The 18,289-nt window shown below is 48.3% G+C and overlaps 2 protein-coding genes across 7 annotated transcripts in view; both read right to left on the reverse strand.

Moving 5' to 3' along the window:
• Positions 1–18,289, reverse strand: part of KMT2D (lysine methyltransferase 2D) — a 213,447-nt gene that overhangs the window by 175,772 nt on the left and 19,386 nt on the right. For 5 of the 6 annotated variants that reach the window (XM_042451957.1, XM_042451954.1, XM_042451955.1 and 2 more), the window contains exons 4-10: positions 17,094–17,253; positions 15,712–15,932; positions 14,683–14,792; positions 2,478–2,640; positions 1,992–2,157; positions 1,740–1,854; positions 284–438 (exon numbers count right to left, since the gene is read on the reverse strand). In XM_042451957.1, the coding sequence (XP_042307891.1) occupies positions 284–438; positions 1,740–1,854; positions 1,992–2,157; positions 2,478–2,640; positions 14,683–14,792; positions 15,712–15,932; positions 17,094–17,253 (1,090 nt within the window). The remainder of the gene's footprint in view (positions 1–283; positions 439–1,739; positions 1,855–1,991; positions 2,158–2,477; positions 2,641–14,682; positions 14,793–15,711; positions 15,933–17,093; positions 17,254–18,289) is intronic. The other variant, XM_042451953.1, reaches the window with a different exon arrangement.
• LOC121922469 lies at positions 6,543–11,136 on the reverse strand. Its single transcript, XM_042451959.1, has 2 exons — positions 9,273–11,136; positions 6,543–8,652 (listed from the first exon to the last, which is right to left on the reverse strand). Exons 1-2 carry the CDS (start codon positions 10,045–10,047, stop codon positions 6,887–6,889), a joined length of 2,541 nt encoding a protein of 846 aa, XP_042307893.1. The 5' UTR covers positions 10,048–11,136; the 3' UTR covers positions 6,543–6,886.

The following is an 18,289-nucleotide window of genomic DNA, read 5'->3' on the forward strand; positions in this document are numbered from 1 at the left end:
ATGGCTTGAAAATATGTTAAAAATACATATTTTCTAAAAGCAAACCTCGATTTAGCCATTTTATATAAGATATACCGTTTTACTATGCCACTGTATTTCATGGGACTTGAGGATCCATAGTTTTTGGTATCAATGGGGTTCTTGAACCAAATATATCAAGGGCCCACTGTAATCCCAAACATCACTATGTTGCAAAATGGGCCATCGTTTGTATGATGGATGTGTATGAACAGCTATCTTAATATGAGGCCGGGAACCAACTTCTTGAAACCAAAGAACTCACTCCTGGGTGTGCTGTACCGCAGTGGCTTCAGTACTGTTTACATTCTTGCAACGCTGCTCTTGACATCCTTCACACAGAGAGTAATTCTCATACCACTGACAGCTGGGATCCAGTGCAGATGGGCGGAGGCCGCAATCAGAACATATACGGCAGCTCTAGAGGAAGGCAGATACACAAGTATTCAGACAGGAAGAGGCAACCTGAGTCCTTTCTAGGAGTGCCAGGAATAATTTCACTGGCCCAGCTATTTGGACAACAAACATTGATTGGGTAGAGGAAGAGAGAAGGTACACTGATTATGCACTGAGAAAAGAATCTCCAAAATTACATATTGAAGAAATTCAGATACTGTATTGGCTTTTCCTTCTATAGCATGTTGTATCATTTTGTCTCAGAAGAGATTTTTATCAAATAGACAAAAGACATAATTTTGTCTATATCAAATTAATATCTCAGAGAAGACTGTGAGTGTGAGCATGGCAAGATTTTAAGTAATCCTTGCAAAGTTCCTTGTAGAAGGGAGATGTTCATAATAAAGCACATCAACATTTCTAACTCACAGTAATAAGTCCCAACCAGTTCAGTCTGACTTACAAGGGAATAAGTATATTCAGGATTGCTTAGTCTGCAGTTCTAAACATGGTTACTTCCTGGTATATCAAACTCACTTGGATTTGTACCTGAGTAAACACACTTAGGACTGGACTACCAGCAACTGATCTAACTTAGCTTATCCATTTTGAAAGGTATTAATTCAGATATACTGTGTATAGTCACAGGGCTGTTAAAGTGGTTGTGTTGCCTAGACTGAGAATGCTGGTTTTCTATTTCATATTTTGAAGCACAATATAGAAATGTGGCAGCTCCACCTAGTAACTAAGACTGGCTGCTGCACATAGAAAAAATGGGAAAGAAATGCTCAGAGCTGACAAAAAATGTCCCACCACTTCCACCATTTCTCCGCATGACATAGGGAAAGGACTACTGTACATACACAGGGCTATGTCAATCAATCAACCAACCAATCATTTCTTTATTATGTTCCAGAAACCCAGGAAGTATGGTTATGTCTAGTCTACTGAAGAGTAGTACCAGACTAGAATTCAGCACCCTCAAAGATTCACATCCATTTAAAAAAAAAAAAAAGATTCTTGTCCTCTGGTACATATTCATGTACACACATGGTGACCATCTTTCCAAAGCCAAAAAAGGTGACTAAAGAGCATTTCCATTGACTAGAATGAAGACTTCAGCTATCAATATCTCTTTGCCAGACCCTAGACTTACTATAAACAAAACAACACACACAAAATAATGAGATAGGCACATTTCTTTAATCTGCAAAATTTGGGCAGGTTGCAGAATTCAAGTTCAGGAAGGGTTGGATCGCAATTTGGGTTAACAAATTGGCACAGAGTTCTACACTCTTCAGCTCTGATACATTGATAGGGCTTACTTTGCACTTCCAGGAGTCTGTGGGCACACTTTCAATGGCTGGTTTCAAGCAGTATGTGTGATAGCATTTTTCACAAGCTTCGCACACTAGCATCCGGCTGTCTTCACCAGACATCCTGCAAGGGGGAGACACCATGGATCATCAGTGAGTTGAGGGAACCTCACCATTAGGCTGCTCTGGAGATACCTGAAGTAATGCCTCTTTCCTTCTCCATCCCTCCTCACCTTTCACTCAAAGGAGAGTTGCACTCACCTGCAGGTTTGGCAAACTTTGCATTCATGACACTGCCAGCCTGAGCGTTTGCGTGGTGTTACTGTAATCTCCAAACAGGTGCCATGGTAGTGCAGACCACAGCTAGTGCAGAAGAGAAGATCACGCAGCTCCCCTGGGGCGTCACACACCATGCAGCGGGAATCCTCTGTGGAAGAAGGGCACACTGGAATTGAAGCCAAGACGTCTTTCCCCTGCCCGACTAGCCTTGACTCCTCCTTGGGCAGCTTGATCCAAAAACTAGCCCCTCACACCAACACATTAACAGCATTTCCTTTTACAGCTCCCTCAAACCTAGAAATAAAACCTTGACATCTTTGTTCTCAAGCCCCTGCTGCTCTACCCATCAGATAACACATCCCTTTATATGCTATTCAGAGTCATTAAAATGGAGCCTATTCTAATCAGAGTGAATCACAACTAAGTCCTTGCGCCCTTGCCAGGTGTCCTTGGCATACCAACACTTACCCATCTGTACAGCCTGGTCTAGGTGCTCTGGACACAGAAGTTTCAAGCTCTTCATGGACTGGAAGCAGCCACTGGCCGCTGCACAAGGGAAGTGATAGTGGCGCTGGCACCGCTCTGCATGGCATGGAATGGTAGCACCCCACCTGTTACAGTGTTCACATTTCTGGAAAATGTAAGGAACATTTTCTAGGCTCAGAGAGGAAAAGGACATGTTGCTTACCTGTAATTGTATTTCTTCGAGTGGTCATCTGCGAATTCATACAAATGGGTTATTCTGCGCCTGTGCAGTAAACTTCAGAAACTTCTACAATCACTAGGCAAAACTTTAATTGCAACTTTTTGGTGGGAGCAACACCCACCCTCATAAGCCTCCTAATGTTCCTGCTGTTTCTCAGTTCCATAACATATGCCGCATAGCAGCGATAGAAAGGAAATAAAGTGAGCAGGGCATGATTGAGGGGAGGATGGGCAGGATTTGTGTGAATTTGCAGATGACCACTCAAAGAAATACACTTACAGATAAGTAACTTGTCCTTCTTCATGGTCTCTGCGAATCGCACAAATGGGTTAGACTGACAAGCCTCGGGTACCCCAGTCAAGAAAGCAGAGGATACAGCTACCACCCTAGTGGAATGGGCTTGAACTCAAGCAGGAGACGTTTTCCCTGAGAGTTCATAGCAAAGGTGGATGGTGCCAGCTACCCACTTAGAGAACCCTTGAGCAGTCACAGTAAGTCCTTTCTTGGCCTCCAAATAACAGACAAAAAGTCTTTCGGAGTGCCTCAAACCCGAAGTCCTGTCCAAATAGAATGCCAGCACCCTTCAAACATCGAGAGTGTAGAGGTGGTGCTCGGCATCCATGGTTGGATTCAGGGCCAAAGTTGGCAAGACAATGTCCTTGTTGATGTGAAAGGCCAACACCACCTTCAAGAAGAAAGTGATGTCAGGACAAAGGACCACCTCTGTGTCTCTATGGAACTGGATGTAGGGTTGGTCCAGGCACATGATACAGAATTCACCCACCTGTCAAGCAGAGGTGATGGCCACCAAGAAAGCTGTTTTCCAGGTCAACAATCTCAAGACTATCGTGGTCATGGGTTTGAAGAGCTTGGTCGAAAGGTGCAAGACTACAAGATTCAGGCTCCATGACAGGGTCGGTAACGAGGATGGAGGGTGGAAGTTGTTGAATCCTTTAAGGAACTTCTTTACTAGAGGGTCCTTAAACCCATTTCAAACTGGCTTCAGGGCGGGATATGGAGTGGAGACTGCCATGGTCGCTTTAGTCAATGATCTCCGTCTGGGCATCGATGGGGAAAATGTGATCCTGTTGGTGCTCTTGGACATCTCAGCGGCATTCAATACCATAGACCATGGTATCCTTCTGGAACGCCTGAGGGAGTGGGGAATTGGAGGCACAGCGCTCCAGTGGCTCCGGTCCTACCTCTTGGGCAGATTCCAGATGGTGATACTGGGGGACAGCTGTCCTTCTAAAAGAGAGCTGACATCTGGTATCCATCAGGGCACCATTCTGTCCCCCATGCTGTTTAACATTTATATGAAGCCGCCGGGAGAGATCATCCGGAGACTTGGGGCACGGTGTCATCAGTATGCTGATGACATCCAATTCTATTTCTCTATGTCTCTGACTGTTGCAGTGATTAGGGATGGGATCTTTCCTCTGGATGCCTGCCTTGGGTCGGTAATGGGCTGGATGAGGGAAAACAAACTCAGGTTGAATCCAGAGAAAACGGAGGTACTTGTGATAGGTACCCTAAGTCTAGGGATGGAGTTTTGTCAACTAGTCCTGGAGGGGGTTACACTTCCCCTAAAGGACAAGGGTCCGTCTTTGCAGTTGTCATCTCAAATAGATGCAACGGCCAGGAGTGCATGGTATCAACTTCAGCTGATATGCCAACTGTGTCTCTACCTGGACCGAAAGGACCTTGAAGCAGCGGTACATGCACTGGTAATCTCTCGTTTAGATTTCTGTACTGCGCTCTACTTGGGGCTACCCTTATATCAAGTTTGTAAGCTTCAATTGGTTCAAAATACAGCAGCCAGATTGGTCACCGGTACATCTAGGTTTGACCATATAACACCAGTGTTGAAATCTCTTCACTGGCTGCCAATTAGCTTCCGGGCGCAGTATAAGGTATTGGTTATTACCTTCAAAGCCCTACATGACTCAGGCCAGAGTTACTTGCAGGAACGCCTCTCCCTACACAATCTCTCCACACACTTAGAACATCTGGGAAGTATTTACTGGAACATCATAACACTAGGTTAATGACAACTTCCCATAGGGTGTTTATTGCTGTGGTTCCAAAATTATGGAATAGCCTACCGGAAGAGATCCATCTAATCACTACCTTAGAGGCCTTTAAGAAGGAACTCAAAACGGATCTCTTCCGGCGGGCTTATCCACCAGACTCCATAGAAAAGGTTATGACTATTGCTCCATTCCTGACTATGATTGTTGGCTATTGATGAATTGTTATTTTAAAGAACTAACAGGAATGTTGGTTAATTTAGTATTAGTGTTTTATTGATCATGTTTTGTATTACTGTATCATTTTGATTGATGTAATCCCACCTCAAACCTTGGGAGTGGCAGGAAATATAAATAAACTTTATTATTATTGTTATTAGTAGTAGTAGTAGTAGTAGTATTATTAAAGAGGGATGGTCAGCTCTCAAATTGGTAGTGAGAACAAATGGCTGATAGGTAGAACTTGACAGATGTCAAGCAGAGCCCCAAGTTTGCAAATGTCATCAAGAACTCCAATACAGTCAGGACCAAGATTTGGGCTAGAGGAATATCCTTGGCGGAAAGGAAGTCTAGGAACTTGTTCCACTTGAACAGGTAGGACCTCTGTGTTGATGGCTTCTCAGCAGCCAGGATGGCAGTCCGTACCAATTTTGGAAAGACCTCTAGGGACGGATTCCCCACACCACCAAGGGAAGGGTCTCAATGTCCAAGTGGCGGACTTGGCCTCCGTGAAGGGTTAGGAGGTCGGGACGGAACTCACACTGGAGAAATTCTCTCTGGGACAGGTAGAGGAGGAGAGCGAACCAAGGCTGCCATTGGCCACCAAGGGGTAACGAGGATGGCATTGAAGTGGTCCACTCTCATCTTGGCTATCACTTTTGTGATAAGTGGGAAGGGAGGGAAGGCATAAGAACAGGTTGCTCACCTGTAACTGTGTTTCTTCGAGTGGTCATCTGCGAATTCACACAAATGGGTTTATTCTGCGCCTGCGCAGCAATCCTCGGAAACTTCTAGAATCTCCAGGCAGAAAGTAATGTATCTTTCTGCAACTTTTTGGCGGTAGCCCCGCCCACCCATATATAAGGCCCCTGGTGGCCCGCTCCTCTTCAGTTCCGAATGAGCCGCTAATCAGCGTGGCAACAAGCGTTGTCAAATGAGCAGACACTGAGGGGATGGATGGGCAGGTTTGTGTGAATTCGCAGATGACCACTCGAAGAAACACAGTTACAGGTGAGCAACCTGTTCTTCTTCTTCGTGGTCTCTGCGAATCACACAAATGGGTTTAGACTAGCGAGCTGTAGTCAGTGGAGGAGGGAGTGTCAATAACAACAAATGACATAATCAATATAGTATGTAAACCAAACAACTGTGTTATTTATTAACAGTGTAACAGGTTTAGTGCATGGGAGAGAGTAACACTGCCCTCCCAAAGGCTGCATCATGCCTGGCCCTTGAGTCCATCCTGTAATGTCTAATGAATGTCAGTGGCTGGGACCAGACAGCTGCCTTGCACACATCCTCGAGGGGAATCCCCGTCAAAAAGGCTGAGGATGCAGCTACCGCCCTAGTTGCATGGGCTCTAACCCGACCTGGTGGAGGCTTTCCAGCCAGTTCGTAGCAGAGGTGGATGGTGCTGGCCACCCACTTGGAGAACCTCTGCGGTGACACCGGCAGCCCCTTCTTGGCTTCGGAGTAGCACACAAAAAGTCTCTCCGAACGCCTGGAAGCAGATGTCCTGTCCAGATAGAACGCCAGCGCCCTGCGGACATCCAGGGCATGGAGCTGACGCTCAGAGTCTGTGGTCGGATTAGGAGCCAGAGTCGGTAAAACAATGTCCTGGTTGATGTGAAAGGCAGACACCACCTTTGGCAAGAAAGTGATGTCCGTACGGAGCACCACCTTGTCCTTATGGAAACGGAGGAAGGGCTGGTCCACCCTCAGGGCACACAGTTCACCAGCCCGGCGGGCTGACGTGATAGCTACCAGGAAGGCTGTTTTCCAAGTCAGGAGTCTCAGGTCCGTGGTAGCTAAGGGCTCAAACGGTTTAGACACCAGCTGCGCCAGGACGGTGTCTAGACTCCACTGAGGTGAAGGATCTGCAACCGGTGGATGCAGATTGTTGAATCCCTTAAGGAACCTCTTTATGAGAGGGTCCCCAAAAAGAGAAAGTTGTTGTCTCGGAACAAATAATGGGACGAGATGGCAGAAAGGTAACACTTGATAGAACTCAAGGAGAGACCCGCTTCTGCCAGTGACATAAGAAAGTCCAGGACGACTGGGATGGAGACACGGGATGGTGGAATGTCCTTTGTCTGTAGGAAGGCAAGGAACTTATCCCATTTGTAGGCATAGGACCTTTGTGTAGATGGTCTCTGTGCTGCTTTGATGATATCCCGAACACCGGATGGAAGCGTGTTCAGGACCGAATCCTCCATGCCACCAATGGGAGAGACTGCATCTCGGGATGGTGGACTTGCCCGTCGTGTAGCGAAAGCAGGTCGGGCCGGTGTTCTAATCGGAGATGGTCCTGTGCTCGCTGTAGGAGAGGGGCGAACCACGGCTGTCTGGGCCACCACGGAGTTATCAAAATTGCATCTGTGTGGTCCGACAACATCTTCGAGATCACCCGTGTGATCAGAGGAAATGGAGGAAAGGCATACAGGAGGCCTTGAGTCCACTTGATTTGGAAGGCATCCCCTTCCGACCCGGGCTCTCTGTACCGTGAGCAAAACCTCGGTACGTGGGCGTTTAGCCGGGATGCGAACAAGTCCAGGAGAGGGGGTCCCCAGCGATCGAAGAGTTGGGTCACCACTTCTGGATGCAGCCTCCATTCGTGGCAAGTGGAAGATGACCTGCTGAGTTGATCTGCAAGGTCGTTCTGGTCGCCTGGCAGATGGATGCACTGTAGTAGGATCTTGTGCTGTATGCACCACTCCCAGATACGGATGGTGACTGACAACAAGGTCCTCGACTTTGTACCCCCTTGCTTGTTGAGGTAGTACATGACCGTGGTGTTGTCGGTGAGAAGAAGCACCACCTTGTCTGCGAGGACCGTCTGGAAGGCTCTGAGTGCCTTTTCCACAGCCAGCATCTCTAGGACGTTGATGTGGAGAGTGGCTTCCGCCGGTGACCACTTGTCCTTTATTGTGAGGTCCAGAGTATGGGCGCCCCATCCCTGCAGGGAGGCGTCCGTAGTCAGAGAGAGGTCCGGTTGCGGGGGTAAGAATGACATTCCCCCGCAGACGTTGTCGGGCTGGAGCCACCATCGAAGGGACTTCTGTACGGTCCTCGGGATGGTGAGCAGTTTGGTAGGCGTGTCTCGGACGGGGTCGAACACGGATAGGAACCATGATTGCAGGGGCCTGAGCCTTAGTCTGGCCCACGGTGTGACGAAGGTGGTAGAGGCCAGGTGTCCCATGGCAACTTGTACCACACGGGCCTGCAGACGTCTCTGACGCAGGCACGGCTGCAGTGACGAGCGGAGGGCCTGAAACCTTGCCTCTGGAAGGTATGCCTTCACTGACACAGAGTCCAGTGTGGTTCCAATGAAGTCGATGCGTTTGGTGGGAATCAGGTTGGACTTGTCGAAGTTGACCTGTAGTCCCAATGCTTGAAGGAGCGACAGGGTAGACTCGAGGTGTTCGAGCAGTGTGTCTTTGGAGGGCGCTGCGAAGAGCCAGTCGTCTAAGTATGGGAAGACCGTGATTCCCTTTTGACGCAGGTATGCCACCACAGGTGCCATGCACTTGGTGAAGACTCTTGGAGCTGTGGAAAGGCCGAAGGGAAGGACCTTGTACTGGTATGCCTGGAGCCCGACGGCAAAGGCGAGGAACCTGCGGTGGTCGTGCCGGATCCCTATGTGAAAGTAGGCATCTTTTAAGTCTAGAGTCACGAACCAGTGGCCTTCCTGTAGGAGTGGTAAGATAGAAGCAAGGGTTACCATCCTAAATTTCTTGCAAACAATAAAGGTATTGAGGGCTCGAAGATCCATTATGGGTCTAAGGCCAGAGTCTTTCTTCGGTACGGTGAAGTACCTGGAAAAGAAGCAGCGCTTGAACTCACAGGGGGACACGGGTTCAATAGCGCCTTTGTCTAGAAGAGTGCGCACTTCGTCGAGAAGGGTGTCCGAGGGGACAGTTGAAATAAAGGCTCCAGTTGGTGGGAGCTCAGAGAACTCTAGGGCATAGCCCCTACGGACGATGTTAAGTGCCCAAGAGTCCGTAGTAATGGCGGCCCAGGTGTTAAAGAAGGGGCTCAATCTGTTGGGGGTGACGAGGTGCGCGGGAACACATCAGAATCTTTTCTTTCCTCTGCCATCTTTCTTCCTGTAACCCTGCTGGAATGTGGGTTGGGAAGACTGGCGCTTGTCAGCTGGTAAGGCAGGCGACCGAGAGGACCGGCCTTGAGGCTGAGTGTCATGATGATAGGGACGATCTTGGGGCTGGAAGCGGTACTGGCCACCTGGCTGCCAAGGGCGCTGACTAGGGTACCTCTGGCGTGAGGCCTTGGGTGCAGTGGATGACATACCGTGCTTTCTGGCCGCGGTCTTCATCCTATAACGGAAGCTGAGCTTCTCGTCTGTGTCGCGGTGGAACAAGCCCGAGTTGTCGAAGGGCATGTCCTCTATCGCTGCCTTGGCTTGCGGGGTGAGATTCGAAGATCGCAGCCATGCGTAGCGCCGGAGGGCTATGGAGCCAGAAAGGATCTTCGACGCACAGTCCGTCGAGTGTCTGGCGGAGATGATCTGCTGTCCGCTTATCAGGTGGATCTCATTCCTGAGTGCAGACATCATGCGCCTTCTGTCATCTGGCAGGTCGGCGATAGTAGGGTCCATCTTTTCCACGAGGTACTGTACGTAAGCTCCCATACAGGCCGCGTAGTTGGCCACCTTTAAATCCAGGGCCGCTGAGGCATAAAACTTCTTGGCCAATCCGTCCAGCTTTTTACTGTCCTTGTCAATCGGAGAAGACGAGGACTTTGGAGCAAAGGTGGACTGGGCTCCTTCCACTATCGCAGAGTTCAGCTTAGGGTGGTTGGAGAGCCAAGATGGAGCAGAAGGAGTGACCCGATAGAGGTTCTCGATCCTGCGGGACGTGGACGGGATGGTGGCTGGTGCGTCCCATGAACGCTTAGCAATCTTCTCCAATGACGGTAGATATGCCAAGGCCGGTGGAGCTGGTGCGGAACCGTGGATCCTCCTTTCCACAGGATCAAGGGCATCATCCTCTGGATGGGCCACTTCTAGCTTCAGGGCATCTGCCATCCGGATAACCCTATCAGCGAAAGACCTAACGTCGTCCATGGGCGATGGGACTGCCGGTCCCTCTGGGACAAACGGAGCATCATCTTCCTCAGAGAGTGGAGATGCAGAGCGCGGGGACCTAGACCTGGACCTTGAGGGCGATCTGCTATGCCTTCTGGGTGAAGGGTCGGTGGCGCCCAAATCGTCCAGTCAGTGGAAAGCACCGGTCTGGTGACGGTCCCGTGAGTGGGCCCGTATGTTACGTCGCAAGCGGGACGGGTCCACGGGGATTAGGTACTGACCTGTACGGTGGTCAAATACCAGGTCCGGGAAGGCGTCCAACAAGTCTTGGTCACGCTCTGTGGAGTTCGGACGGCCTGATCCCAAGGCAGCGTCCGCCTCAGCTCCCAATGCGGCTCGATCCTTCCTTGGGGGGGAGCGAGGACGCTCTCTATCCCGTGGTGGGACTTGTGGCCTTGCCTCAGGGGAAGGAGAGTGGGTTCTGATCCTCTGAGGAGACAAGGGGGCATCAGAGTCGTGGAGCTCCCCTTCAGACTCGGAGTCCACGTCCACAATCTGCAGGGCGTCCGCCGGTGCAGACAGATGGCTAGCGAGCAAGATCCTGGGCTCGAGAGGCACCACCCAGGAGGCAATCGGTACAGGAGTCGGGGTCTTCACCGACTCGGTGACCGGAGATGTGGACGGCACCGGCCTCGACTCAGGCAGAGGCACTGAGACCGTGCTCGGGGGACCCTTGCGACGGGTCTTAGCGGGTGGCGATGACGAGCGAGCCCGCTTCTTGTCCACATGTTTGTCCCCTTTTCTCTTGGGGGCTTTGGGGGCATCCGCATCCCCAGAAGCGCCAGGCTGGCTCAAGACCTTTTCGTAGAGCGCGGCCTTGAGTGTCCGGTCCCTATTTTTGAGGGCCTGGGCAGACATCGCCTTACAGTGGGGGCAGTTGCCCGGAATGTGGGACTCCCCTAGGCAGAGGACACATCTCTCATGGCCATCGGCCCTGGGTATTTTAACCCCGCACTTAGTGCACTGCTTGAATGAGGCCATGGTAAACAAGTCCGTTACTGGTCCGTAGGTCAAGCCGTGAGGTCAGAAGAAAGTGAAGCCGGTTAGTGAGAGTCCAAGGAATGGTCAAGTGAAAGTCCGAAGGTCAAGCCGAGATTCCAATACGAAGAGTAAGCAGTAACGTTAGCGAAGTTCCCTGAGCTGCTTAGCGCGGCGGAATGAAGGAACTGAAGAGGAACGGGCCACCAGGGGCCTTATATATGGGTGGGCGGGGCTACCGCCAAAAAGTTGCAGAAAGATACATTACTTTCTGCCTGGAGATTCTAGAAGTTTCCGAGGATTGCTGTGCAGGCGCAGAATAAACCCATTTGTGTGATTCGCAGAGACCACGATGAAGAAACCCTCTTTCCAGATTGTTCAAAGAGGAAGACATCTCCTTGAGAGCCCAGTGAACAAATCTGAGAACAAAACTGGGTACAGTGACTGTTGGAACGAGCGGAGAAGAGGTTGATTGAAGGTTTGCCCCAGGTGCGAAACAGGTCGGATGCTGTCCCAGGATGGAGGCACCACTCGTGACATGGGTTTGAAGACCTGCTGAGCGGGCCTGCCAGTTTATTCTCCTCTCTGGGAAGGTGAATTGCTTGCAGGAGGATATTCTTCTGGATGCACCAGTCCCAGATGTGGAGGGTAATCTCGAGAAGTGTCTGGTACTCGGTCCCTCCCTGCTTGTTTAGGTAGTACATGACAGTGGTGTTGTTCGTCAACAGTTGTACCACCTTCTTGTGGAGGACGGTTTTGAAGGTACGAAGGGCCTTCTCGACCGCCACATCTCCAGTGTATTGATGTGCAGCTGACCTTCCAATGGGAACCACTTGTCTTTAATTGAGAGATCTGATGTGTGGGTGCCCCATCCGTCCATGGATGCATCCATTGTCAGAGTGGTTTGGGACTGAAGAGGTAGAAATGGCATCCCCATATGTCTGAGTGCCACTTAAGCAGTGTGAGCCCTGATGCGACTGTGGGATAGGAAGTCCTGGACTGCTCTAGAGAGAAGTTGAAATCTGTCTAATAATAAATATGTAATGACCTTGTCGGAGCTGAGAATAGTCCCGATGAATCTTGATCTGTTTGGAGGGGCTCAGGTTGGATTTCTGACCATCAGGCCGAGTGATTTCAAGAGGGATAGAGCAAAGTCGATGTCCCTCAAGAGCTCCTCTCAGGATGGAGTGGCAAAGAGCTAGTCATCCAAATACGGAAAGACTGTAATCCCTTGTTGGTGAAGGTAGGCTGCGACTGGGGCCATGCATTTGGGGAAGACCCTCAGCACCGTGGATAGCCCAAAATGAAGCACTCTGTACTGGTACATCTCAGGGTTGACTGAGAAGGCAAGGAATCCCCTGTGATTTTGTCAGATCTTGATGTGAAAATAGGTAACTTTGAGGTTGAGGGTGACAAACCAGTGGCCTTGCTGCAACAGTGGTAAAATTGAAGAAAGTGTTAAAATGTGGAAGCGGCGGTAAACAACAATTTAGCTGTCGTAAATTCTAAATGGGTCGGAGGCCATAATCTCTTTTGGGAACAATGAAATAACAAAAGAAAAAACAAGTGCAGCCCCACATGGGGTCCACGGGCTCAATGGCTCCTTTTTGTAATAAAGAGCACACTTCAATGAATAAGGTGTTTGAAGGGGGGTGGAAATAACAGCTCCTGTGGCAGGGAGCTCTTCGAACTCGAGGGCATAGCCCCACCAAACAATGTCCAAAACCCAAGTGTCAGATGTTATCATGGCCCAAGTGTTGACAAAGTGCTTAAGTCTGTTCCCAAATGGGATAGAGACGAAGTGCGCAGTCCCATCTCACAGCCTCTTCTTGCGCTGACCCGCATCTTTCTTGCATTAGACCTGTCGGTACCGAGGTTGGGTTGGTTGGTGGCGAGCAGAAGAAGATGACGACTAGGAGGGGTTATGCTGAGGGGGCTGATCCTGGGGCTAGTACTGGCACTTTTGCTGGTATTGGTACTGCCTCTGATGGGAAGGGGAATACCAAGAGGGTTGGCCTACAAATTGGGGGCGAGGATGGGATTGGAAGGATGCATAGGACATACTGTGCTTCTGCAGCACGGCTTTCATCTTGTACCAGAAGTTGAGCTTCTCGTCTGTCTCTTTCTTGAAGAGTCCAGAGTCTTCAAAGGGCATGTCCTCTATCAGGGCTAGGGCCTGAGCTGTAAGATCAGAGGCTTTGAGCCAAGCAAAGCTACTGCCAAAAAGTTGCAATTAAAGTTTTGCCTAGTGATTCCAGAAATTTTCGAAGTTTACTACACAGGGGCAGAATAATCCATCTGTGTGATTTGCAGAGATCACGAAGAAGTGCTCTGCCTGCAAAGAACAACAGCCCTACACAGGGCGCAAATACTAAAGCAAATTATGCTAAGGTACAGCTTCGATCAGAAGAAGACAAGGGGTTGAGACACAAGCATAACCATGCTAGTGGTTTCTTTCAGATGCTGTGTAATCCACAATCTCTATGTATGTTACATGACAGGGTCTACATCAACACAAGACTACCACATGCCATATCAACAAGATGGCTGCCTTTATAGTCTCCAGATTGTACCAACTGAATACAAGTATAGCAGAGACCAGGGATGGCACAAAGAAATGCTATGGCAGCATGCAGTCCTAAAGGCCATTTTAATTCCCTCCCAATCCTCCTCATCTCCCCCCCCCCGCCAAAATAATTCCCTACTCCTAAAAACCTCAATAAGCAATGGTTTTGCAATAAAATAGGGTGCAAGATCCTCCAGCTCCACCAAGATCAAAACCAAAATGAACTTCCAGCCACTCCTATTTTGATTTTTCATAATTTATGCATACATCCACAGTCAGTGCTGTCCATTGGAGGTACAGACAGGTGACAGAATACTGATACCTGAATCCTCTGAGGGCTTTGAGCAAGATACTAGTTTAAAAATCCAGGATTTTGTTCCAAAAATAAATCCCATAAAGTTAAGAAACAGAATGTGTTGACTTAATATGCACGTGTTAAAATATAAAATGGTTTTAAGGTGCATTTTGCGGGTGGGGGTAGGGAGAGGAAATGGGAGTTCCCATGTTTGCAGCCAGTTTGTCAGAAGGGGGTAGTGTCAGTAAATACAAATTTAGTTCCACAGCTAAATATGGGCCCGAACAGACCTGCCAAAATAAAGCTGCTTCAGGTCACTTTGGATGTAAGCTGTTAAATGATGCATGCTTTCTAAGAGGCCAGAAGCCGCACTAAAGCCACACTCCAGTCCTAAGGACTGGAACGCAGCTTTGGGGCAGCTTCTGGCCTCTTATGATGCCTGTGTCATTTAAACAGCATGCCTCCAAAGGGACCCGAAGCAGCTTTATTTTGGCCTGTCTGGGCCCTTCATCTACAGAAAAGCTGGGGAAGATGACACATAGAGCTAGTTGGTCTGCTTGTCAGTCTGCTGATTACTATTCTAATTACTGGGTTCCAATAGCCACTCTTAATATTGTTGTTTTGTCAGTGCTGCTGATGCAAACGCCTGTGGAGGCAATGAGGACACTGTTGCTTACTCCAAATGTTGCTCCATGGGGACTGACCCAGTTCACCCCACCACTGTGGAAAAAAAAGAGTCCATCTTCATGTCCCAGCATAACTGAATTTGCCAGACCTGTGTAATCCCTGAGATGACAGCTTTGTTCACAAGGCTCAGCCATGATCCCTCTGGACGTAGAACTCCAACTGACCAAACCACACACCAGTGATGAGCCCAAAAGTGCCCTACAAGGAAAGGGAGACCATGAAAGAAGAACAAAAGAGACATTATTTAGGGCATCAAGCATCAACTGAGAAGAAGACATAGCTTCAGGTAAGGATTTTGGCAGGTACATTTGAGTGTAAAATTAAAATTCAACCTTTGGTCTCACTGACTTCCATACATGAGAGTGGGAATTTGGGCGGGGGGGAGTATCATTATTTAGGGGGAAGTGACATAACAGAGGTGAAAAAATAATATATCCCAGGAGCCACTGGGCAGTTTGGGAATATTTTGGGAACCTGTGGGCATCCAGAAGTTGTTGAACTCCAGTTCTATTCACTCTATATTTCACAGCCTAGCCAATGGTGAAAGATTAAGAAAATAGTTCATCAGCATTTGAAGCACTGAAAGGGCAAATAGATGAACAAGTGCTTCTAACTCTCATTTATTCAACAGCAACAGAATCCCCTCCACAAACATACATACTTATCCAAATAGGGCTTCCAAGAAAGCATGGGAGAAATCCAGGAATGGGGTGTGTGTCTGTGTATGAGTTTGTGACAGAGAAAGAGACAGAAAGCTCCATTCTAGAGCTGAACATATACTCAGTGGAATTCTGTTTTACACCAGAATCCAATTACAGGTTTTCATTTTTAAAAAAGTAGAATCCAGAAACTGAAAATCTGCCTTCCATTCTTTCAGATTTATCTTAATGAAAACTCGCATGATAAGAGGTGGGATGTCCAGCTCAAGATGAAGCCAGCCAATTTTGAGAGTTTTCATCCACTATTTTACTGGTAATGTCACATAGCAAAGTCAGAATATGACACAGATCAAGGGTGACAAGGAAACACTGGCTAGGACTTAAGGGAGCTGTTGGTCTGAGCCCAACAACAGAACAGTCATCAGCATAGTCTCTCCTCCTCTGAGGCAGCTACTTACCTGTTGACTCAAACACCTCCCGCACTGACACCCCATCTGCAAAGCCAATCAGGGTCAGATCATCACTTCCAGCCTCTGGCGAAGAGCCTGACTGCTTCCCTTCCAGTGGGCTGGAAAGGTTTTCCGACCAACCAGGCGCAGGATCAAAACGCAGCAGCTCCCGCTGCCCATGCAGACTCCACTTGCTACAGTTGCAGAATGCACAGCGTTTGGGTGGAGAACTGGCGAAAGGTGAGGAGCAGAAAGGAAAAATAGTTTGTCACTGGAGGGAACACAAAAACCTCTCCTAATCCAGAAGGATCAGAGGAGGAGGATTAAGAGATGGTATACTGTACTACCAGTTCTCCAAAGAGGCACTATGATCTAGATGTTAGGGAGATCCCCACCCCCAAATTCCTACTGCTTTTCATTTAATTATTATATTTTATGCAGCCTTCATGTACACCCCTTAAGAATGTAAATGAATGTATGCATTTGCTGGTTTCCCTGTCACAGATTTGATTACTACATTCTCTCTAGCAATCTCTAGAACCTTCAGAATGAATCTGTGGTCAACATCTGGTGGAAGCTGACCATAGTCTCATGCTGGAGATCTAGAGATACCTAGAGAAGTGTTCTTTTAAGTTAAAAAAATCAGAAGCTGTAATTTTTATTTTTATTTATTTCTATTTACTGTTTTCCCACTTTTTCAGGGTGTGTGTGATCGTAACCACTGCAAATGTGAGGGGGCTGATTAGTCATATTAACCATGGCTAGGAAGCTGAGTGTAGGCATTACACCTGCCAGGCTGGAACCTTTTGTTCCACTAAGTTTATGAGATGGTCTCTGGGTAATTCACATAGGCCAGCCTTCTTCATCTGGTCAGAGTAAGTTTTCTAACTAATGAGTTAACAGCCATTGATTCAATGACCAGCTTTAGAAAAACAACAATTAGCAGTGTTCATCTCACACACACACACACACACACACACACACACACACACTTAAAAGCCATTGCATTTGGCCACACTGCACCATTTTTTTCAACCTCAACCCTTGGGCAGGAGACAGTTAAAAGCCTCCTCAAGGAGAAGCAGCTGAAATTGCATGGTGGAGACAAGTAAAGAATGGGAGATGCTAACTAATTATTGCAGGCTAAGGGAAGGAAAGAGGAATAAATAAAAACTGAAAACAAAACGCAATGAAAAGAGGTCTTTTCTTGTTTGCTTACAAGCACTACCATCCAACATACCTGAGGCAAAAAGCTTTTCCTTTCCTGGCAGCTTCCTGTTCATCACCACATCTCGCCACAGTCCCCTACCAACAAGTATGGATTTCTTCTTTCTCCCTACCCCACCATCACCACAAGCCCCACCCCAGAAGAGAGCCCAGAGGTCTCTCACCTGCAGGTATCTGGAAGCGCTTGCTCTTTTGTTTCTGCTTCTTCCAGTTCCTCTTTCACAGGGCCCTCTTCTGGTGGTTTCAGGGGATCAGCTTCCACACTACCCTTCTCTTCTGAGGACTCAAGCCCATCTGCTGTACCTTCTTCTGCTGCTGTTGCTGCTGCAGGAAAAGAATGTCTGTCAGGACCTGGGCATGGCAACTGGGTGTAGGCCCCAATACAAGCCCTGTTTACTCTGGCTAAGGTTCTCATAGAGGAAAGAGCATGCTGGTGACAAAGGCAGCATACGTTGAATGTCTTCACTGATCTTATTCCAGCAAATCCAGGCAGGATTATGATCGGCATTTCCCAACTTCTGAACAGTGTGGCTAATGACAGAAAGCACAGGAAGAGCCCCCCCCCCCCCACACACAGTAGACATGGATGCTCTCGTGACTATAGAATATGACTCCTTATTCCTTGCAAAGGCAATTGTTGCGACATGCTTGTAAAATCATTATCATCATCTACAAGGGGTTGGGGGAAAGTACGCTCCAAGGCAATTTCTGCATCCCTTTGGTGGTCTCTCTGCCCAACCCATCCAAAAAATAGGCAAAGTTAATTTTATCCTCCCCCATACACAATAGCACTCCAATAGCTTTTGAGTGGTGCTACTGGCCATTTGGGGGCCTCCAGGGTCCCTTTCACCTTTTTTACACCCAGATGAGCCTTTTTCTCTAAACAGGAAGTGACCCTCACTTTCTGTATGGAAGTATGGCCCACTGAAGCTTGAAAGGAAGGAAGATATAAAATGTTCTCAGATGCTACAAAATGGTCCCTAGCACTCCACCCCAGAGGCCAGGGGTAGAATAACGGGCCATTTAAGGCGTAAAATCAACTACATCTTGACATCAGATAGTTTGAGAGGTAGGACAGTAGATAACCAATGTGGCTCCTCACCTCTCACAGTTACTCACCTCAATTTATGCATACACAATGCAAGCAGAGGTGGGGAGCCTATGGTCTGTCAAATATTTTGAACTTCAATACCCATTACAACTTGTCATACTGTCCAGAGCTTCTGGCATTTGCTGTCCAACAACATCTGGAGAGCCAAAGATTTCCTACCACTGCAATAAGCAAAATAACCCTAGCCCCTTGGTCTTTATTTAACCTCTCTGAATTCCTTCTCAGATCAAATGAAAAAAGCACAAGCCT

This window comes from Sceloporus undulatus, chromosome 2, assembly GCF_019175285.1.
Source record: "Sceloporus undulatus isolate JIND9_A2432 ecotype Alabama chromosome 2, SceUnd_v1.1, whole genome shotgun sequence".
Classification (NCBI taxonomy): domain Eukaryota; kingdom Metazoa; phylum Chordata; class Lepidosauria; order Squamata; family Phrynosomatidae; genus Sceloporus; species Sceloporus undulatus.